Raw genomic sequence first — 23,618 nt, forward strand, 5'->3', positions numbered from 1 at the left:
ATAAGCAGAAGATGTTGTGGACCCGCTGATCTCATGGCACCCAGGGGAGGAGAGTCACAGGCCCTCACTGTACATAAGTGGAGACAGATGTTTTAAGTCACTGTGGGTCTGAAGTCACAGCCTTAGCGCCTGGGTCTGTGCAGGCGTTCCTGAAAACTTCATCCCCCACCAGCATCATTCCTGGCCCCATCCTCCAGGGAATGAACCATGTCTGTAGTCGCCATTTGCCCCGGTGGTCTCTCTACACCTCCGCTCACCTCATTTCCATGGGAACTGCAAAGAAGGTTGTCCTCGGTTTCTCCGTCTCTCCAGAAGCTTTAGGAGTGAGCTGTGTACAAGCTGGAAACCAGAAGATCAAGTCCTAGAGGCAGCAGGGCTCCCCAGCGGACTGTGTGCCCCACTCCACCCGCCCTGAGGCCCTGGCCTGCCCGCAGAGGTGGGATAAGATGGGCTTTGAAGCCACATCCTTCCAGCTCAGCCTTCAGACCCTCCGCTGGATGGGGAGGGTGTCCTGGAGGATATTCCTCAATCAAGAAAGCATCCTAGAGCAACAGAAAGGGGCATTCCCTACACTGAGGGCAAACATGGAACAAAGCTGGAAAGGAGGCTGGGCAAAGTAGATCGGGAGCTCTAGAGACACTGCAGGCAAGAGATGGCCACTCCGGGTCTCACCAGTGCTTTTGGCAAATCCTTGACCAGAAGCCTTCTCCAAAACCTAAGGGAGAAAAGGAAAAGGTATCCCTCAGGCATGGCAGTATTTATTTCATTGATTTATAGCTGAACCCATCCAAGCAGATGGGGAGACAGAGCAGCAACAGCCCCTCGCTGACACAGGCTTTAGGAGACTTCTGGGACACCCCCACTTTCCCCTCTCTCGCTGGGATCCTGAGCCAACCAAAGAAGAAACGTTCAGAAACGGACGGGAGGGAGGGAGGTGGCGCTGGGGGTACTCCATCAGGACTGAGTCCCAGAAGTCCAGGACTGCTTAGCCTGGGAAGTCCCTGCTGGCACTTCTCAGAGGGAGAAAGAGGAGAAAGCGGGGGAAATGGTTACGCTGGAAGCAGGGCTGGGTGGGGACAGAAAGGCCTGGGTGCCCTGCCACTCATTACACCCTGCAGCCCCTCAACCCACGCTGGCTCCCCTCTCTCCAGTGCTCTCACCTGGAACCCCCAGCCCCAGTTAAACACACGTATCTGCCGCTTATCACCGCTGACTGCTGCTGGAGAACATACATGACCACTGTTCGCCAATGGACACAAGGCTGCACTCCCGCCATGAGCCCCTAGAAGGTCTACTTGCCTCCTCTCCCAATGGACCACTTCACACCCTCTCCTCTCTTCAAACCCTCCACACTCCCCACCCAAGCCCCACCTGACAAGCTTATACCCCTTCATCCGGGAAAACCGAAAGTACTCAGGTGGGAAGTCCCTCATCTTCTCACCACCCAAACCACCGAATTCCCCCTCGCTTACTGTCTCAACCATCCCTCCTGTTACTTACCATGGCCACTGTCTCGCACCATCATGCCTTCTTGAGGACAGCACCCCTGCGGCCAGGACCTCTTTCTCAGCCATTGCTCTCTCCCTCCCATGTGGACGCCTCTCACCAGGAAACAAACATGCTCTATTCTCCACATTTGAAAAGACCCTGACTTGACCCCTCTGGCTACCACCTTTCTCTGCCGCCTTCACTAAAAGTGTTGTCTAGAGGCCTGTCTACTTCCACACCTGACATTTTCTCTTCAACTCGTACCAGTCAGGCTTCCCTGAAATGGCCCTGCCCTGGGTCAGCAATGACCTTCATGTTCTCCACTCTAAATTTACTTGTAGTATGCTACCCACTCCCTCCTTCCAGAAACACTTCTTCTCGTCTTCCTTGAAACTGCACACATCTCGTTTTCCTTCTCTTTCACTTTCTTTTCCTTCTCTTTCTTTTCAGCTCAACCAGTAAGTGCCAGCACATCCCAGGACTTAGTCCTCTCCTCCATCTACCTTCTCTCCAAGGTCATCTCCAGTTCCACGGTTTTATGTATCAACAGTACAGCACAGACTCCCAAATCCAGATCTCCAGCCCTAATCACTCTCTGGAATTCCACTTGACTACGGAGATGCCCATTTGATGGGACAGCTAAGAGACACACAAACTCAGCAGGTCTACAATAGACCCTCTCCCGAGCTCCTTCACCCAGCTTTCTCAAATTTAGTAAATTGCATCATTATCTACCTAGTGGTTCAGGCCAAATTCCTCTCTCCCTAGCTCCCTACATCAAATTCATCAGCAAGCCACCTCTTCCTCCAAAACACACCTGAACCCACGTACTCCCTTCTCTCTGTATCTACCACCCCAATATTAGCCATTGCCATTTCTTACCAGATATCCAAAGAATTTCCTGATGCCACATTGGCCCCCACAATCCAATCACCACCCAGCGGACAACACGATCTCTTACAAACAAAAATCAGATCCCATTACTCCCCTGACGAAAACCTTCCAACATCTTCCCACTGTGCTTACAAATAAAGCCAGAGTCTCCACTTTGGCTCACCAAGGCTCCCATGATCTGACCCTCCTTTCCACTGACCTCCTCTCTGCCCACTCTCCCCTTCACCCACCATCTCACACCTTTGGGTACTTGTAGGCGCTCCCTTGTCTGGAATGTTCTTCCTCTGGTCTTCACGTGGTTGGCTCTGACTTGTCATCCAGATCTCAGCTCAGGTGTCACTTCCTTACAAAGAGGCCTCCCTAAGAACCATCTAAAGAAGTAACCTCTCAGTCTTCATCACATCACCTTATTTTAATTCTCTGGTAACTTATCCGGCATATTCTTATTTGTTTACTTATTTATTGGTTTATTGTACGTCTCTTCCCACTGGAATACAAGCATCACGAGAATGTGAATCACATTTGTCTTTCGACAATTACCTTGATCACTACGTGACCCCAGGGCCTAGAACATGGGGTTATGCCGAGTGCATACTAAGCTCTCAGTAAATATATGTTGGAAGGAAGGAAGGAAAGAAGGGAGGGAGGGAGAAAGGAAGGAAGGAGAAATGACCTGAGGCAAATTCTTAATCCTCTAAATCTTGGTTTCCTCTTCTACAGCGTGAATCACACCTGCGCTGAGGTGAGGATTTAGTGGGCTAGCATCTGTTCAGGACACGACATGCAGCAGGTGTGGAATAAATGGAAGCAGTGTGAGAGTGGTCCAAAGTGCGGGTTCTGGAGTCAGACTGTCTGGGCTCCAGTCCTGGTTCCAGAACTGACTGGCTCCTTAACTCTGGGACAGTTACTTGGTGTTCTCACCTGCAAGACAGGAGAGTAACAGCACCTCCTGCTGTAATTAGACAAGTTCACACAGCAAAGCGATTAGAACAGAGCCTGCAGAATGAGCCCTCCAGGAAGCCTAACTACCATTGTCAACCGATGAGACCCAGACCCAGTCTCCAAGCTAAGCCCTTTGCCTCTCCTCTGCGCCGACAACACAGCAGAGTGACAGAGCTGAAAATCATCCTCTAGCCAAGCACGTACGGTATCTTTTTATTTAGAATCTCCTAAGACCATTCTAAATACCAACCCCAAGAACCAATTATCACCAGCAGTTTCAAGCTAAAAATTATTATTAATACAGAAACATTTTAAACCATTTTGGGTCTAATCATTATTTCCTAATGATTTAAGACATAAATATAACAACCCTGTTTTGACATTAAGTTTCAGAGGAAAATCTACCTAATCATCATCCAACCACTAGAGCAGGCACGTCACCCAGAAACAAACCTCCAATTTCAGGATGTGTTTGTAACCCAGAAGCGGCCACCTGGAAGCAACAGAGATCAAGGCAGCATCTCAGGAGCTGCCAAACCAGCCGATTTTAATTAAGTTCTATTGTTGCCACAAGCACAGTAACCCTCCTGCCCAGATCAATCAACAGCTGTTAATGGTCTCTTTACTTTGTCTGGGACATTTCTGCCAGCTGGTCAAGTGTTCTAAGAGGTAGCCTGCTCCAGAATCACGCTGGGGAGTCTGAGCAGTGGGAGAAAAGATGCAGCGCACACGAAGGTCAGTGGCCAGAGGCTTTGGGGTGGAGGAGGGCCCACTGGCTCCCCCACCCACGCCGGGGAGAAGCCCTCACACCACCACTCAGCAGGGGTGCAGCTCATGCAACACTCAGAACAGTGACGGCCCCCCTGCCTGCAGCCTCCAAGTCCGCTCACCGCCACACCATGGACCGCTGCTTGTCACCCTGGGCCATCTCTTTTTTAGGCCCCTGTCTACTTGGAGAACAGCACCTGAAAGGCACATTCTGGTGGAAATTTACTATTTACAGCTTTAACCCTCAACTGCTTCCCTTTCGTCCAACAGACCTTGCATTTCTACTATGTGCCAGGCACAGAGTGACAAAGACGAAAGACACAGACCCTGTTCTCAGGGAGCCCACATTTAGTCACTCTACAAACACTTATAAAATGTGTACGTTCTAGACAGTGCCGCCATAAAGCTCACACTTTGGTGGGGGCAGCAGACAGTAAGAATACAAACAGGAATAACGTCAGGTGGCCATAAGGGCAATGAAGAAACACAGGGTAAGGAGAGGGGACGAAGAGTGCTGGGCGAGAGGGGGTTGGTGACAGCTGAACAGAGACCTGAATGAAGCGAGAAAGCAAACCCTGCAGACAGCGGAGAGGAGAGCCTGTGGGCTGAGAACAGCAGGGCCAAGGCCCTAAGGTGGGGATGTGCTTGATGAGTTTGCGGTACAGCACCAGGGCTGGCATGACAAGGCACTTTAATGTCTTACCTGGACCACGTGAGACAGGTCTTGCTGCTTCCACTCTGGCCCCTGGCATCTATTCTACAGGGTCCCTTTAAAACGTAAATCTAGATGAATGAACAAAGGGTGGCCCATCCATACAACAGGAGACCACTTAGCAATAAAAAAGAGAATTGCTGATGGTGCAACCACATGGATGAATCCCAATAACATTCTGCTGAGTGAAAGAAGCCAGACACAAAGAAGCACATGCAGCATGATTCCATTTACATGAAACTCTGGAAAAGATAAATCTCATCTAAAGTGATAGAAAGTAGATCAGTGGTTGCCTGGGGCCACAAGGCGGGGAGTTACTGACAGACAGGGAAAGGGCATGAGAGGGGCTTCCGGGTGACCGAAATGTTCTATATACGATCGTGATAGAGGTTACGTGGCTGCATACATTTGTCAAAATCCATCCGACTGTACACCTAAAATGGGTTCATTTTACTTTCTGCAAGTTATACTTCAATAAGTATACTTACCGAATAATTCAATAAAGTTGATGATTTAACGTAAATTGGTTAAATCCAGTTATGTTGCTCCCTGCTCAAACCCTCCAGTGTTCTATTATGTGACTACGTAAACACGAATTGCTGCTGAATCAAGTTATATTATATTATTTTTATTCTTATACAGCCATTTCCCCAGGAATTAACTGCCTTTGTTTTTTTGTTTTTTTTTTTTATTAAAGATTTTTATTTTTTCCTTTTTCTCCCCAAAGCCCCCCGGTACATAGTTGTGTATTCTTCGTTGTGGGTCCTTCTAGTTGTGGCATGTGGGACGCTGCCTCAGCGTGGTTTGATGAGCAGTGCCATGTCCGCGCCCAGGATTCGAACCAACGAAACACTGGGCCGCCTGCAGCAGAGCACGCGAACTTAACCACTCGGCCACGGGGCCAGCCCCTTAACTGCCTTTTTTTCCTCCCTCTATTTACACGGATTTCCTTAAATCTCTAGTTAGGTTTCCCCACACACCTCCAATGGCTCTTTATAACACCTCTGTGCTCAATTTTCCATTTTTCTTTCGGCAAACATCACCCCAGAGTTTCACACCGTCCTGCCCTGTCCTGGACTGGCTGCTGCACAAGTGTTGTACCCCTCTGTCATCATCTGGGGAGTCTCTGGTCCCTCTATTGGGTTGGATCTCGCACTCCCAGATCACCTCATTTTTTGGCTTACTGCTTAATTTTATTGGAACACGTTCCTCCATAGCTTTCTGAGAACAGGTACATGGGGTATACATTTTTTGAGACCCTACATTTCTGAATAAGTCTTTATTCTACCTAAATTCTAGATTGATTTGATTGAGAACAGATTTCAGGTTACATATCATCTTCCTGCAGAATTCAGTGACACCACACAATCTCATACCCTTCAATGTGGATTCTCTTTTTTTTTCTTCTGCTTTATCTCCTCAAATCCCCCCTGTACATAGTTGTATATCTTAGTTGCAGGTCCTACTAGTTGTGGCATGTGGGACACCGCCTCAATGTGGCCTGACGAGTGGTGCCATGTCCGTGCCCAGGACCCAAACCAATGAAACCCTGGGCCACCAAAGTGGAGCGCACGAACTTAACCACTCGGCCATGGGGCCGGCCCCTGGATTCTCTTTCTGAAGCTTTATCCCAATATTCTAAAATACACTATAATGTGCCTTGATGTCGGTTTTTATTTTCCCATTCATTATCCTGGGCACTCACTGGTTGCTTTCAATCTGAAAACTCCTATCCTTCACTCTTGGGAGAGTCTGTTATATCACTTGATACTTTCTCCCCGGTGGTGACCTGGTTCTTCCTGGACGTATATGTTGCACCAATGAAGCTGATGGTCTAATTTTATCTTTTCTCTCTCTAAAACAATCCTACTACAAAATGTTTCAATTGATAAATCCTCTCCCTCAAAAGCAATGATGACATTTGACAAAATTGTCAAAAACAACCATTTCGGGACTCTGGAAACTGACCAGAAGCATACAACAAGTTGAGAGTGTCTATTAAAAAACAGTAACAGCAAGAGGCTACAGGCACTTGAATAAGAACAGTATGATTGAGTGTTTCTGTCTAGAGCTTCTCCACTCCCAGCTCCTCCGGCGGAAAGTTCTACCAGAGCAGGCAAAGCTGTGAAAACCAGTAGCTTCGAAGGTGGCTGACTGGGTTGGGAGCAGATAGTGGAACAGCTCCACAAGCCTGAGTGTTCTCAGAACCAGCCATGCCGTGGTAAGCATATGACAAAGGCCCACAGCACAGCCCGACAATATGATCCTGTTGGCTTTTATGTGTCCTTATCTATGAAATGCCTATTCCTAGCTCTTCCCCAATTTTCCAACAGGTTGTTTCCTTTTCTCACTGATTTCTAGGAGTTTTCATTTTGCTTTACCTTTGCTTGTTTTTTAAAAATATTCTAAATCTTGAGGCTGGTCCAGTGGCATAGTGGTTAAGTTTGTGTGCTCTGCTTTGACAGCCCAGGATTCACGAGTTCAGATCCTGGACACAGACCTACACACTGCTCATAAAGCCACGCTGCGGCAGCGTCCCACATACAAAATACAGGAAGACTGACACAGATGTTAGCTCAGGGCCAAACTTCCTCACCAAACAAATAATAATAATAAAAAAATTTAAAAGAAAAAATTCTAGATCTTAATCGAGAGGCCAACAAACTTTTTCGGTAAAGAGCCAGAGAGTAAATATTTTAGGCTTTGTGGCCACATGGTCTCCATCTCAACTATTCAACTCTGCTGTTGTTGTGTGAAGCAGAGACAATATGTAAACGAGTGGTTGAAGTTGTTTTCCAATAAAACTTTATTTCTGGACACTGAAATCTAAATTTCATACACTTTCCATGTGTCATGAAATAGTGTTCTTCTTTTGATTGTTTTCCTCAACCCCAATTTAAAAATGTAAAGAACAGGGCTGGCCCGGTGATGCAGGGGTTAAGTGTGTACGTTCCACTTTGGCGGCCTGGGGTTGCCAGTTCAGATCCCAGGTGTGGACATGGCACCACTTGGCAAAAGCCATGCCGTGGTAGGCGTCCCACATATAAAGTGGAGGAAGATGGGCACAGATGTTAGCTCAGGGCCAGGCTTCCTCAGCAAAAAGAGGGGGATTAGCAGCAGATGTTAGCTCAGGGCTAATCTTCCTCAAAAAAAAAAAAAAGTAAAGACCATTCTTAGAACTTCCACTCTGGGAAGATGGCATAGATCTACATTTTCCTATTCCTTCTGCTGAGTACAACTAAAAACTCTGGACGTTACATGTAACACAAACAGATGACTTTGATCCTGGGACCAAGGGACAACACAGTGATGCTTTCCCTGGGTTTTCTTCTCACCTCCAATGTCCTAGACTTAGAACTGAAGAATCCAGAAACACCAACAGGCACAGACAAAAAAAAGGTCTCAACAAAATCCTGTTCTCTCTAGCCAAAGGACCAGAAAAGGGGCAGCCTAACGTGACAGAAAACTTCTAGACAATAATTGCTCTACTCCAGCTAAACACGCGCACACACACACACAAATGACCCCATGTCCATGCACACCAACAGAGACAAGTGAGGAGCCTGGACTTCCACCCTCAAGGGGCTGTGATGAATCACCCTAACACCTCCACCTCGTTGTGTTACAGAAGGCCAAGGAGGCAGCCAGGAATTTCAACCCCCAAACCAGTAACAAAAACCAGGCCCCCCACCACACTTCCCCTGCCTTGTGGCATCAGTAGGACCACACCCACCAGCACTAATAAGCCCCCCTCCATGGGGTGGCATCAGAGAAGCCCTGTTGGAGAGTCAGGACTGTCCCCTGTGGTAACAAAGCCACCTACACCCGGGTGTCAGTGGAGACAACACAGAGAACCAGAACTCCCACCCCCATAACAGAAACAAGGAGCCGCCACTGCTTTGGGAGGCAGAATGGGGAACCTGGACTTCTATCCTCACCTGGCAGGGAGAAGGCAGCACCCCGCGTCCCCTGCTGGAGCGGAGCCAGAGAAAGCCAGAAAACAGAAGGTTTGCATAAAAGCCAGAGTCTCACAAAACAATAAGAAAACACCCAGGTTTCAGCTGAAACGCACTCATCATACCAGGAACCAAGGAAATCTTAAACCAAATGAAAAAAGACAATAAAAACCTGCCAACACCGAGATGACTCAGACGTTAGAGTGACCTGACAGACATTTTAAAGCAGTCATGATAAAATGCTTCCACAAATGATCACAAGCACCCTTAAAACAAATGAGAAAACAGAAAGCCTCAGGAAAGAAATAGAAGTCTCAGCAAAAAATTGCACAATACAAAGAAAGTGGGAAGTTTAGAACTGAAAAATACAAGAACTGAAATAAAAAGCCCAGTAGATAAACTAAATGACAGAATTGAGGGGACAGGAAACAATCAGTGACTGGAAGAGAGAACAATTGAAATTACACAACCTGAACAATAGAGAGAAAGTAGATTTAAAAAACCTACAGATTCAAAAAGGTGAGTGAACCCAGAATAGCATAAATTCAAAGAAATCCATGCCAAGACACAAAAACTTCTGAAAACTAAGGACCAAGAAAAAAATCTTCAAAGCAGCCAGAGAAAAATGACTATTTCCGAAACAGGAAAAACTATTTGAATGACATCGGATTTCTCATCAGAACCCATGGAGGCCAGAGGAAATGGCACAATATTTCTCAAGTGCTGAGAGAAGAGAATTGTATACCTAGTGAAGACACCCTTCAGGAATGAAGGGGAAATTAAGACATTCTCAAATGGAGGAAAACTAAGAATTCATCACTAGCAGACCAACCCTACAAAAATGGCCACAGGAAGTTCTCTAAACAAAAAGGAAATGATAAAAAAAGGAACTCTGAAACATCAGGAAGAAAGAAAGAACATGGTAAGAAAAAATATGGGTAAATACAATAGGCTTTCATTTTCCTGAGTTTTCTAAATTATGCTTGACAGTTGAAATGAAAATTATAACACTGTCTAATGTGGTTCTAAGTGAAACAGAGGAAACAGACAAGACAAATATATTATAAACAGGAGGGAAAAGGGAGGTAGGTTTTCTACACTTCACTCAAACTGGTAAAATTGACAGGCGGAGACTATGATTAGTTAAATATATACAATGTAAGGTAAGTTATGTATGTATAAGAGCAACCACTTAAAAAGGTATATAGGCGGCCGTCCTGGTGGTGTAGTGGTTAAGTTTGTGCACTCCACTTCTGCGGCCCAGAGTTCACAGGTTCAGATTCTGGGTGCAGACTAAAACTGCTCATCAAGCCATGCTGTGGTGGCATCCCACATGAAACAGAGGAAGATAGGTACAGATGTTAACTCACTGACAGTCTTCCTCAAGCAAAAAGAGGAAGATTGGCAATAGATGTTAGCTCAGGGCGAATCTTTCTCACAAACAAAATAAATAAGAAGGTACATAAAGAGACACATTTAAAAACATTACAGATAAATCAAAATTGAATTCTAAAAGATGTTCAAGTAAATCACAGGCAAACAGAGAAACAAAAAGCAGAACAAACAGAAAACAAAAAATAAAATGGCAGACTTGAGCCCCAACAGATCAATAATTACATTAAACATCAATTTAAAGATGGAGGGGCCAGCCCAGTGGCGCAGCAGTTAAGTGCGCACATTATGCTTCTCGGCGGACTGGGGTTTGCCGGTTCGGATCCCGGGTGCAGACATGGCACCGCTTGGCACGCCATGCTGTGGGAGGCGTCCCACATATAAAGTAGAGGAAGATGGGCACAGATGTTAGCTCAGGGCCAGTCTTCCTCAGCAAAAAGAGGAGGATTAACAGCAGATGTTAGCTCAGGGCTAATCTTCCTCAAAAAAAAAAAAAAAAGGATGGAGACTGGCAGTGTAGATTAAAAAACATGACCCAACTATATGCTGTCTACAAAAAAGCTCACTCCAAATGTAATGATATAGGCAGGTTTAAAGTTAAAAGATAGTAGAAGATATATCATGCAAACATTAATGAAAGGAAAGCAGAAATGGCTACAATAATATCAGATAAAGCAGACCTCAGAACAAAGAAAATTACTGAAGACAGAGAGGAATATTACATAATTATAAAAGGGTCACTCTACCAAGAATACGAAGCAATCCTAAAGGTGCATGCACCAAAGAAAGAACTGCAAAATATATAACAAGAAACTAAGAGAATTGAAAGGAGAAATACACAAATCCACACTTATAATTAGAGACTTCAACACCTCTCTCTCAACAATTGATAAAACAACTAGAGAGAAAACCAGCAAGGACACAGAAGAACTCAACAGCACTACTGACCAACAGGATGCAATCAACGTGGACAGAACACTCCAGCCAACAACAACAGAATACACATCTCTTTAAATGCCCACACAACATACACCAAGACAGACTGTATCCTGGGCCAGAAATTACTCTCAATAAATGTAAAAGGATTCAACTCATGAAATATTCTCTCCAACCACAACAGAATTAAATCAAAAATCAGTAACAGAAAATATGTGGAAATCTCCAAATATTTGGAAAGTAAATAACACACTTCAAAATAACCCACAGAACAAAGAAATCAAAAGGAAAAATTAAAAATATTTTTAACTGAATGAAAATGAAAACACAACAAACGTGAAAATCAAAAACAGTATCAAAATTTGTGGGGTAAAGCATCACCTAAAGAGAAATTTATAGCACTAAAAGCCTACATGAGTAAATAAAAAAGGTTACAAGTTAATGACCTCAGCTTTGACCCTAAAGAAAACAAAAAAGAAAAAGCAAAGTAAACCCAAAGAAAACAGAACAAAGGAAGTAATTAAGATAAGAGCAGAAATCAATGAAATTGAAAACAGAAAAAGAATAGAGAAAATCAATGAAACAAAGAGCTGGCTGGGGCCGGCCAGTGATATAGGGTTAAGTTCACACGTTCCACTTCAGGGCCCAGGGTTAGGGGGTTCGGATCCCAGGTGTGGCCATGGCACTGCTTGGCAAGCCATGCTGTGGTAGGCATCCCATGTATAAAGTAGAGGAAGATGGGCATAGATGGTAGCTCAGGGCCAGTCTTCCTCAGCAAAAAGAGGAGGATTGGCAGCAGATGTTAGCTCAGGGCTAATCTTCCTCAAAAAAAAAAAGAGAAACAAAGAGCTGGTTCTTTGACAGGATCAACAAAAGTGATAAACATCCAGAAAGAATGACAAAGAAACAGAGAAAATCCAAATTACCAGTATCAGGAACAAAATGGGATATCACTACAGACACCGAAGACATCAAAAGGATAATATAGGGAATACTAAGAACAACTCTACACACATATATACAAATATAAATGTCAAACACTAAGTTTGACAACTTAGACAAAATTACCACTTCCTCAAAAAACAAACTATCACAACTCACCCAATCTGAAACAGATCATTTGAATAGCCTCATAGATACTAAAGCAACTGCACTCATAAGTAAAAGCCTTCCAAGGGGCTGGTCCCGTGCCCAACTGGTTAAGTTCGTGTGCTCTGCTTTGGTGGCCCAGGGTTTCGCCAGTTCGGATCCTGGGCGCGGACGTAGCACTGCTCATCAAGCCATGCTGAGCCAGCGTCCCACACAGCACTACCAGAGGCACTCACAACTAGAATATACAACTATGTACTGGGGGGCTTTGGGGAGGAGAAGAAGGAAAGAAAAAAGAAGACTGTCAACAGATGTTAGCTCAGGTGCCAATCTTTAAAAAAATTTTTTTCTTAATTTTTTAAAAAAGCCTTCCAGGGGCCGGCCCTGTGGCCAAGTGGTGAAGTTCACACGCTACGTTTTGGCGGCCCAGGGTTTCGCTGGTTTGGATCCTGGGCACGGACATGGCACCGCTCATCAAGCCATGCTGAGGTGGCATCCCACATGCCACAACTAGAAGGACCCACAACTAAGAATACACAACTGTGTACCGGGGGGCTTTGGGAAGAAAAAGGAAAAATAAAATCTTTAAAAAAATATATAAATAAAAAGCCTTCCAAAAAAGAATTCTCCAAGCCCAGATGGTTTCACTGGAGAATTCTACTAAACATTTAAAGAAGAATTAACATCAATTCTACACAGTCTCTTTCAAGAGGAGGAAAGACTTCTCTGTTCATTTTATATAGCTAGTATTACCATGATCCTAAAACCAAAGACGGTACAAAAAAAAGAAAACTACAGCCCAAGATCCTTCATGAAAACAGATGTAAAAATCCTAACAAAGTATTAGCAAATAGAATTTATCAATATACAAAAATAATTATACACCATGACTAAGTTGGGTTTATCCCAGGAATGCAAGGCTGGTTCAATATTTGAAAAAATTAATCAATGTAACCCAACATATGAACAGACTAAAGAAGAAAAATCACATGATCTTACCATTCAATACAGAAAAGACATTTGACAAAATTCAACATGTTATAGGTTGAGTTATGCCCCCCACCCCAAAAAGGATATGTTTAAGTCTTAACCCCCAATACCTCAGAATGTGACCTTCTTCGGAAATAGGGTCTTCATAGAGGTAATCAAGTTAAAATGAGGTCACTTGGGTGGGTTATAATCCAATGAGTGTCCTTATAAAAAGAGAAAATTTAGACACAGAGATACAGAGGGAAGACACTGTGAAGAAACATAAGGAGAATGCCACGTGAAGACAGAAGACTGGAGTGATGCATCTATAAGCCAAAGAATGCAGACTGCTGCCAAACACCAGAAGCCAGGAAGGCAAGGAAGGACTCCCCCCCCAGGTTTCAGAGGGAGCATCACCCTGCTGACACCTTGATTTTGGACTTCTAGCTTCCAGAACTATGAGACAATAAATTTCTGCTGTTCTAAGCCACCCCATTTGTGGTATTTTGTTATGGCAGTCCTAAGAAACTAATCCAACACCCATTCACGATAAAAACTCGGAAAAACAGAAATAGAGGAGAACTTCATCAACTTAATAAAAAGCACCTACAAAAAAACCTACGGATAAGATTACACTTTAGTGTAGAAAGACTGAATGATTTCCACCCTAAGAGAACGAGGCAAGGATGTCCACTCTTACTACTATAATTCAACACAGTGCTAGAAATTCTAGCTAGTGCTAAGGCAAGAAAAAGAAACAGAAGGCATATAGATCAGAAAGGGAAAAATAAAACTGGCACTGTTGCAAATGAAATGATTGTCTACATAGAAAATCCCAAGGGATCCACAAAAAAAGAAAAAACAAAACTTTGAACTAATAGGTGAGTTCAGCAAGGTCAGAGGATACAAAATAAACATACAAAAATCAACTGCATTTCTATGGACTACCAATGAACAAGTGGGCACAGAAATCAAAAATACAACGCAATTTACAATCAATCAAATAAAATGAAATATTTAAGTATAAACCTAACAGAATATGTTAGGATTTATATGCTGAAAACTACATAATGTTGATGAAAGAAATCAAAGAAGATCTGAATAAATGAAATATAAACTCTGTTTACAGATTGGAAGACGTATTAGTAAAGATGGCAATTCTCCTCAAACTGACATACAGGTTTAACGCAATTCCTATCAAAATCCCAGGCAAAGTTTTTGTAGGCGTAGACAAGATTATTCTAAAATTTACATGCAAAGGAACTAGAACAGCTAAAACAACTTTGAAAAAGAATAATAAGGGAGAATGAATCAGTCCACCCAATTTCAACACCTCTTACATAGCGACAGTAACCAAGACTGTGTGGTATTGGCGGAGGCATACACACAGATATCAATAGAACAAAACTAATAACCCATAATAAATCCACACAAATATGCCCAACTGATTTTTGATAAGCTGCAAAAGCAATTTAATGGAGGAAATATGCCCTTTCCAACAAATGGTGCTGGAGCACTTGGACGTCTATGGGCCAAAAAACAAAACTCAACCTAAGTTTCACAGCTTATACAAAATTAACTCAAAACAGGTCATGCACTTCAATGTAAAACATAAAACTATATAACTTTTAGGAAAAAAATAGGAGAAAACCTTCGGGATGTAGGGTTGGCCAAAAATTTCTTAGACTTTACAACAAAAGCACCACACATAAAAAACAGGGAAAATTGATAAATTGGACTTCTCTGAAATTTAAAACTTTTGCTCTGCAAGAAATCTGTTAAGAAGATCAAGCTACAGAGTAGGAGAAAATATTTGCAAACCACACATCTAACAAAGGACTAATATCTAGATTATATAAAGAACTTTCAAAACTCAACAACAAAAAAACAAACAACTCAGTTAGAACACGGGCAAAAGAAATGAGATATTTCACTGAAGAGGATATGATGACAAATAAGCACACGAAAAGATGTTAACAACATTAGCATTAGGGAAATGCAAATTAAAACCATAATAAGATATCACTATACACCTATCAGAATGGCTAAAATAGAAAACAATGACAACACCAACCACTGCAGGGGATGCAGAGAACTCCTCATACATTTCTAGTGGGGAATGTAAAACAGTACAGCCATTCTGAAAACAGTATGGCTGTTTCTTAAAATAGTTAAGCATGAATGACCGTTCCACTCGGCAACTGCAATTTTGGGCATTTATCCCAGAGAAACATGCAAATTGTGTACATGAGTGTTTACAGCAACTTTATTTGTAATAGCCAAAAACTAGAAATGATCTAGATGTCCTTCAAGGAGTGAATGGTAAGCAAACTGTGGTACATTCATACCACAGACTACTATTCAACATTAAAAAGGAATGAACTATTGATATATGCAACAACCTGGATGAATCTGCAAAACATTATGCTGACGGTAAAAAGCCAATCCCAAAAGGTTACATACTGTACTATTCCACTTATATAACATTCTTGAAATTATGAAATTACAGACATGGAGAACAGATTAGTTGTTGCCAGGGGTTAAGGCAGGAATGGGGATGGGAGGGAAGTGGGTGTGGCTATAAAAAGGCAACATGAAGGATCCTTGTGGTGATGGAAACGCTCTGCGTCTTGACGGTATCATCGTCAATAACCTGGTTGTGCTATTGTTTTGCAAAATGTTACCAGTGGGGGAAACTGTAAAGAACACAAGGGATTTCTCTGTATTGTTATTTACAACTGCACGTAACTCTACAATTATCTCAATATATAAAGTTGAAAGCATTCTTATCTTGCCAGAAACATAAAAACAGGCAGCGGGCCGGACCTGAACTGCCCTCCAAAGTCTGCTGACCCCTGACCGGACCCTTTGTTGGTTATATTATTGCAAATATCTTCTTCCAGTTTTTGGCTTGAATTTATTTTCCTTTATATTATCTTTCAAAGAAGGTAAATTCTTAATTTTAATTCATCCATCTTTTTTTTTTTCAGTTAATTCTTTATGCCTTAACGATTCTTATTCTACTCTGAGGTCATAAAGATATTCTTCTATAATTTTTCAAAAAGTTTTAAAGTTTTGTCTTTTATACTTAAGTCTCTAGTCCATCTGGAATTTATTTTTGTGCATGAGGTAAAGGAGGGATATAATTTCATATTTTTCTACATGAATAAGCAATTGTCCTGGTTCAATATGAAGTAAGTGTCCACGCTTTCAGCAGAGATCTACAACTCTACCAGAATAAGTAGTTTCTGCATTTGCATGAGCCTCTTTTTGGGCTACTATATTTTATTGGTCATACTGTCCATCCTTAGGCCAACACCACGATGTCTTCTAGTAGGGCAAGGCCTTCCATCTTCCTTTTCAGAAAGAAGTGCCTTAAATATTATTAGGCTTTGGTCTCATTTAAATTTTAGAATTGGCCTGTCTCATTCCTGAGAAAACCTGTGGAAATTCTGATTGGAATTACATACAATAGATAGAACAATTTGGGGAGAAATGACTCTTGAATAACTTATTGTGTCTTCCTATCCATGAACATGGCACTTTCCTTATTTATTTTAAATCTTCCTTAAAGATTTTCAGTAAAGTTCAGTGATTTCCCCCAGACAGGCCATGCTCACCTTTCACTGGATTTATTCCTAGGTACCTTAATATTTTTAATTGCTCTTGTAAAAGTTATATTTTTAAAATTATATTTTGTTGTTTATTCATGGCAAACATAAATGCAATTGATTTGGGTATCCTTGATCTTATGTAACCAGCTACCTTATTAAGTAAGTTTTTCTATGTAAAGAAACATCATCTGTAAATAATGACAGTTTTATTTCACCTGTTTCAAAATTCATGCCTTTAACTTATTTTTCTCGTCTTACTAGACAAAACTAGACCCCCAGTCCATGCTGAGCAGAAGTGGTGATGGTGGGCAACTTACCTCGGTCCTGCTTCCAAAGAGAAGGCTTATAATGTTTCTCCATTCAAACATTATTTTCTGTAGAGCTTTGGTACATAGCCTTTATCAAACTAAAAATAACCTATTTCTGGCTGTCAAGAATTTTTTTAAATCATAAATTAGTGAATTTAATCAAATGCTTTTGCTGTGTCTATTTAAGACAATCATACAGTTTTCATCATTTAATCTGGTAATGTAGCGAAAGATTTATCGTTTTTCTAATATTAAACTACTTTTGCATCTTTCAGGAAAAAAAACAACTTGTCCTTATTGAAGGACACTACCTTCATCAGCCAACATTGACTTCATTTTGCCAATATCTTGTTTAGAAACGTTGCATATGTCTTCGTGAGTGGAAGCAGCCCGCAATTTTTCTTTCTTATGCTCTCCTGTCTGGTTTGACATCCAGGTTACACCGGCCTCATAGCATGAGGCAGGGAGCATCTCTCTTACTTTATTCTTTGGAAGAACTTATATAATACTGGAATCTCTGTTGCTTGAAAACCTGGTAAAATTTGCCGACAAAACACCTGAGCCTGGTATTTTCTTTGTGAGAAGATTATAAACTACGATTCAACTACTTCACAGTTATAGGACCATCAGGGTTCTTCTACTAGTTTTAAAAGTGATGCACTTTAGGAAATGTGTCCATTTCTTCTAAGTGTTCAAATTTATTACCATATTATCTTCTTATATTTTAATCTCTACCGATCTCTTTTTCATCACTAATATTATTTATGCCCTTTTCTCCCTTTCTCTTCATTAATCACGCCAAAGGTTTTTCTACTTCATTAACCTCTTTAAAGAATGAAATTTTGGCTTTATTGATCCCTTCTATTGTAGCATTATTTTTTATGCTTCCCCTCCCACAGCTTTATTGAGATATAACTGACATCTAACTGTAGCTTTGTTTATAAAATTTGTTTTGTTTTGCTTTGTCTTTTTGAGGAAAATTAGCCCTCAGCTAAAATTTTTAAAAACATCATTTTAAAAATTGTCTGCTCTCTGGGGCCAGCCCCGTGGCCGAGTGGTTAAGTTTGCGTGCTCCGCTGCAGGTGGCCCAGTGTTTCATTGATTCGAATCCTGGGCTCAGACATGGCACTGCTCATCGAGCCATGCTGAGGCGGCATCCCACATGCCACAACTAGAAGGACCCACAACTAAGAACATACAACTATGTACCAGGGGGCTTTGGGGAGAAAAAGGAAAAAATAAATTAATTAAAAAAATTGTCTGCTCTCTATTTGAGTTTATTTTTACTTTTCATCTACTTCTTCAATCAACTCTTAGCTCATTAATTTTCAAGCCGTCTCCTTTGCTCACTTAAGCATTCAGTACTGTACATTTCCTGGCACGTACTGCTTTCACTATAGTCCACAACTTTTCAGGGAAGTATTTTCCTTATCATTAAGTTCTAAGTATTTTTAAATTTCTGCAATGATTTCTTCTTTGACCCATGTGTGGTTTACTTAGGAATGTTTTTTCAAATTTCCAAATGGATGGAAATTCATGTTTATCTTTTGGTTACTTATTTCTGATGTAAATGTTCCTCGAAAACTACATGCATCCCAAAGGAAGCAAGGTGAGCCCCATAACACTCTTTCCTAGTATCTGGTTCTGACATGACTAAACTTACTCTCCCACCCCAAACAATTCTAAAACCAGGCAGGATATACGAACTAACCATTGCTGGCACGGCCTCATGATAGCGGACAGCAGAGGGCAATTTGAGAAAAGGAAGGCATGTGAGGTGAGCGCCACATTCGCTCTGGCCTTCTGCTGGGGGGCATTTTCCAAACCACAGCAAAGGGAAGCAGAGCCCGAGCCGTCGGGCAGTCTCTCGGGGCAGGAGAAATGCAGGTAAACATTTGGATATCAGGAACTTATGGGTCAGGCCACCAGGGTCAAAGGAGCCACAGAAAAGTCCCAGAAATCTAGGGGCTCACCTCAGGTCCTTGGCTGAATCCTAAGCCGCCCACATGCAGGACAAGTTCTAGGAGGCCTTGGAGAGAAGAGCAGATGTAGGGGGTGGGGGAGAGGGAGCTGAGAGAAGAGCACAGATATCAGAGGTCTTAGAGCACTGGGGAGACAACGGAGTTCCAACCCAGCCAGCGTGGAGAGAGCTTGGTAAGCACCCCGACCCGCACCTGAGACCATACAAGGCCAAGCCTTAGGAAGAGGATTTCACCCAAGAACTAAGACTCCAACTGAAGTACACCAATCCCAACAAAGAAAACCCATTTTAATAAGATCAAAAGATCAGCTAGTAATTGCATTTTTGCTAGAAAAAAAATTTAACACTATTTAGAAAACATACTACAAAGTCTCTACAATATAACATCCACAGTATCCAACATAGAATTAAAAATCACTCTATTTGTAAAGAAGCCTTGACCCGTAATCGAGGAGGTACATGTCAACAGAAGCAAAGCCACAATTGACCCAGATGCTGGAATTAGCAGAAAATGATTTTATAACTATTGTAAATACATTAAAGAATCTAGAAGAAAAGGTAGACACAATGGGTGAAAAGATGACAGAGTTCAGCAAAGAAATGGGGGAAAAAAGAACCAAACGGAAACTGGAAAATATACTAAAATGAAAAAATTCATTAAATAGGCTTAATTGCAGATTGGACATAGAAGAAAAGATTAAAGAACTTCAAGACAGGGCAGTTTGGAAGAGTGGGAAAGCTGTGACTACACATAAACTGAGACCAGTGAGCAGGGTGGTGTGAAAGTCTTCAGAGGCTCGGCAGGCAGCTTCAGAACAGGCAGAGGGCTGGGTTCCACCGGGAGTGGGGTTTTGCAAGATATGACCTAGTGAGTTAAGGGCGTTTAAACTAAGGTAGTTATAACTAGGGAATCAAATCTAACAAGAGAAATGAGGGAGTAAAGAGAGGTTCAAACAGTGAAGAAAGGGTGGGGGCAGTGGATTTAGGGTCCCAATGTGTCTAATGGTTGGACTGAGGGCCTTGCTACTCAAAATGTGGTCCCAGGACCGGTAGCACCAGCACCACCTGGCACTTGGGCAAGTTCTCAGGCCCCGCCCTAGACGCGCAATCAGCATCTCTGTGGGTGGGGCTCAGCAAGCTGTGCAACAAGCGCTTCAGTTTATTCTGATGCTGTTTAAGTTTGAGACCCACTCTTCTAGAGGAAGAGAGCTGCAAAGAAGGGGAGAAGGGCAGAGTCCAGTGCTTGAAATGGATATTTTGGGGATGTTCAGTTAAGAGCAACAATGAAGTCTGACATGTAGCTACGAGAATGAGAAACTGTGACTGAGTAGAAAAACAGATCATTAAAGATACAGTGGTCTAGGAAATAAGGGGCTGGACTCTCAGACAGAACATCCACATGGACACTGAATTTGAGTGATCACAGGAGAGACAGATAGGGAGCCAGAAGCTGAAGTTATCAGTGAATAAGGGGCCATGATGGAGAGAAGGGTGGATGACTGCAACCAAAAAGGTCAGTAAGTAGTGTAACCTGACAGCCTGTCCTTCCAAAGAGCTAGACCAGCTTAAAAAGAGAGAAAGAAAAAAATAGTTTGGAACTAGCAAAGGGGGCCACCTCTGACAATCTTATTGTGGTGATTCCAGTCTGCCTCTCGACCCCCATCTCCAACTTCCCTAGCTGTGGCTGACCTTGTTAACTGCCTGCCAATATGCATTCTTTCTTTTCTTGCTGACAGAACTCTAAGTTTAGCAACAATGTGCCTATTTTATTTATTTTTTGTGCGTGTGCTTTTTTTGGTGAGGAAGATTGGCCCTGAGCTAACATCTGTTGCCAATTTTCCTTTTTTTCTTTTCTCCCCAAAGCCCCAGTACATAGTTGTATATCCCAGTTGTAGGTCATCCTAGCTCTTCCATGTGGGACGCTGCCTCAGCATGGCCTGATGAGCAGTGCTAGGTCCACGCCCAGGATCTGAACTGGTGAACTCTGGGCCACGGAAGTGGAGCGCACGAACTTAACCACTCAGCCACGGGACCCGCCCTGTGCCTATTTTAAAAGCTACATTTTCCAACCTCCTTTGCATTTAAGACCATGAATTGAAGTTTTCTACAACAAACATAAGCGGGATTGAGGCCAGGGCTTCTGAGAATGTGCCTTTTATGAGGACACAGCCCCTTACTCTCTGCCTCAGTCCCCTTCTTCCTACCTGGAACCCTGACAACATCATGGCGTTCTCATACCAACCACGGATCCCTAACTCCTGACCTCTTCCATGGAAAACACGAAGGAACGGCTAACTTCTCTAAGTCACCATTGTTTGGGTTTCCTCGTATACGCGGCCATGACAGTCTCTGAAGTGGGATCCTTTGCTCCTGGTTCACCTCCACCTACTGAGAATGGGCTCACCTCACCTGAGGGAAGCTCCTGGGTGAGGCCTCCCCTTCTCTGTCCACAAAGACAGCTCCCCACATGCACAACCTGCACCATTAACTCCCCCCTTCCCATACCTCATATTTTGGCAATATTTGTCTTCCTGCCAAGAAGGACCAGATTTTATTTTCTTTTGTCTTACACCTCACACCAGCAGCCAGAACAAGGCTGTGCAAACAATAGATACTCAGTTAATCCTTGCTACACTGACCAAGCAAAAGATTCCATTTCAGTATCCCAGGTTGAAAAGCCCTGGCTGAACTGCCTGATAACCCTTTCGACCCTGCCAAGAATAGTCTTCTCTTTATTTAAAAATTCCAAGTCTTCTGCACCAGACGTGGCTTCTGACTGTCAAGGGTCATAAGTTTCCCTAATTTCATCCGAGCCCCTGCCTTCTCCACAATAAGATGAGACTGAAGGAGGATGGAAGGATGGACAGTACGGTCTGCCAAGCTCTGAAGAGTGGACACAAAGCAACCCAGAGCACAGAGAGACCAGAAGACATACCGGCAGCTCCTGCGGCCGCTCGGACACGTCAGAGGTCCTCTTGGGAGAGCTTTTGTTTGAATTCACGTACAGTTTTCGTTGGTGGAAGAGTTTCCCATTCAGCTCCTGGATCGCGAGTGCCACTTTCTGCACAGAGCCCAGATCCACAAACGCGAAGCTGCAAAGGAAGGAGAGAGGGCAGCTCTGAGCACATCACAGAGAGCAGAATGCGGGAGGGCAGCTAGCCGGAGCCGGAGCAACAGTCTCCTCCATCCTCCCAGAGGCCCAGAAGGGGAGCTGGTCCAAGGACACAAACAAGCCACACTGAGGTCCCGACTTGGGCCAGGCTGGGTGGCGGGAGAGACTGTCCTGGGCGTCTGGGGCTCAGAAGACGTGCATTGACTCTAGCCCTCTCCACCACACGGCTGCAGCTTTGGGGTTCTTTCTTACTATTCCCCTCAAAGGCTCAGAGCAATTTTACTGCCTTGAAAACACAGGAAAGTGTGAGTAGGTCCAGTTTTGAGGGGCAACCAAGGCTGAGGGAGGTGCAGTAACTTGCCTCAAGTCAGAAAACAGAGCAAGGATGTTACCGAAAATAAACCCGGGTCTCTGAACTTCTAACCAGAGGTTGTCCTGACAAGACAGCATCAGCTGCCAGGTGAGAGGGTAGATATGGAAAGGGGGTTTTCCAGTGTCACTCTGCCAAGTCGTGGTGGGTGTGGATTTGGGAGGTGCTGACTGGCCTGCAACATCAGTGCATCTGCAACATCAGTGCATCAGCAACAGGGACCAGGAGGAAAGGAGCTGCTTCCCAAAGAAAACACAGGAAGAACAGTCATTACCATCTGCAGCCGTTCTGGATTTTGTGGACATGGAGAGGGCTGAAGTTCTTCAGAAGGTACCGAATTTCCTCCTACAGCAGCAGCGTTTAAAAGAGAAAGAGACCCAGAGACAAAACTTAGAACCAGTTCTCGAGGTTTCGGATCCCCAACCAGCTCATCTCTATCAACTGCACAGAGACTTAGAGAATGTCTCACGCGCCGTGTGTGCCAGGTTTTGTGCTGTGACGCAAACACAGAGACAAGAAAGAGATAAGCCCGACCTTCAACTGAAGCTCACCAGTCCAGCGGGGCTAGAGACAAGACAGTCAAGTAAACAGACCATTCCACCACAGGGTGATAAACTCCACGAGGAGGAGTGCAGACGGCTACAGGAGCACACAGGATGAGTATCTAAGAAACCCAGATCTGGAGGGAAAGCAGGTGATCAGGGTGGGCTTCCAGGAGGAAGTGGTTTTTAATTTATTAGGAATCTAGGCTCTCTCCCTTTCCTCTTTACTCAGGCAGGGAAGCTGGCTCTAACCAAACCTCCTAGGCAAGGCCAACTGCGTCTGCTGTCCTGTATTCACGGCAGCCTTCCTTCATCTCTTTCTTCACGCATTCATTCACCAGACATTCAGCAAACACACGCCACATGCAAGCCTTATGCGGAGGGTTACAGCAGATACTGACTGGAATTCAATACAAGTCCTGCGCTCAAGTAGCTTACAGTTCAGTGGGGGATATGCACAGGAGATCCCCATCTACTCGACGGTGCAGAGGGAAGTCAGGGAGAGAGAGAAGGGGAGAGAGGGCAGAGCGCTGAGACCGCTCAGC

The 23,618-nt window shown here is 43.5% G+C and overlaps 1 protein-coding gene across 2 annotated transcripts in view; it reads right to left on the reverse strand.

Annotated features, from left to right (window-relative positions):
* TDRD10 (tudor domain containing 10) overlaps positions 1–23,618 on the reverse strand; it is a 47,217-nt gene that overhangs the window by 4,336 nt on the left and 19,263 nt on the right. For both annotated transcript variants that reach the window (XM_046681490.1, XM_046681489.1), the window contains exons 5-8: positions 22,806–22,876; positions 21,985–22,141; positions 673–715; positions 258–339 (exon numbers count right to left, since the gene is read on the reverse strand). In XM_046681490.1, the coding sequence (XP_046537446.1) occupies positions 258–339; positions 673–715; positions 21,985–22,141; positions 22,806–22,876 (353 nt within the window). The remainder of the gene's footprint in view (positions 1–257; positions 340–672; positions 716–21,984; positions 22,142–22,805; positions 22,877–23,618) is intronic.

This window comes from Equus quagga, chromosome 13 (genome assembly GCF_021613505.1).
Source record: "Equus quagga isolate Etosha38 chromosome 13, UCLA_HA_Equagga_1.0, whole genome shotgun sequence".
NCBI classification, from domain to species: domain Eukaryota; kingdom Metazoa; phylum Chordata; class Mammalia; order Perissodactyla; family Equidae; genus Equus; species Equus quagga.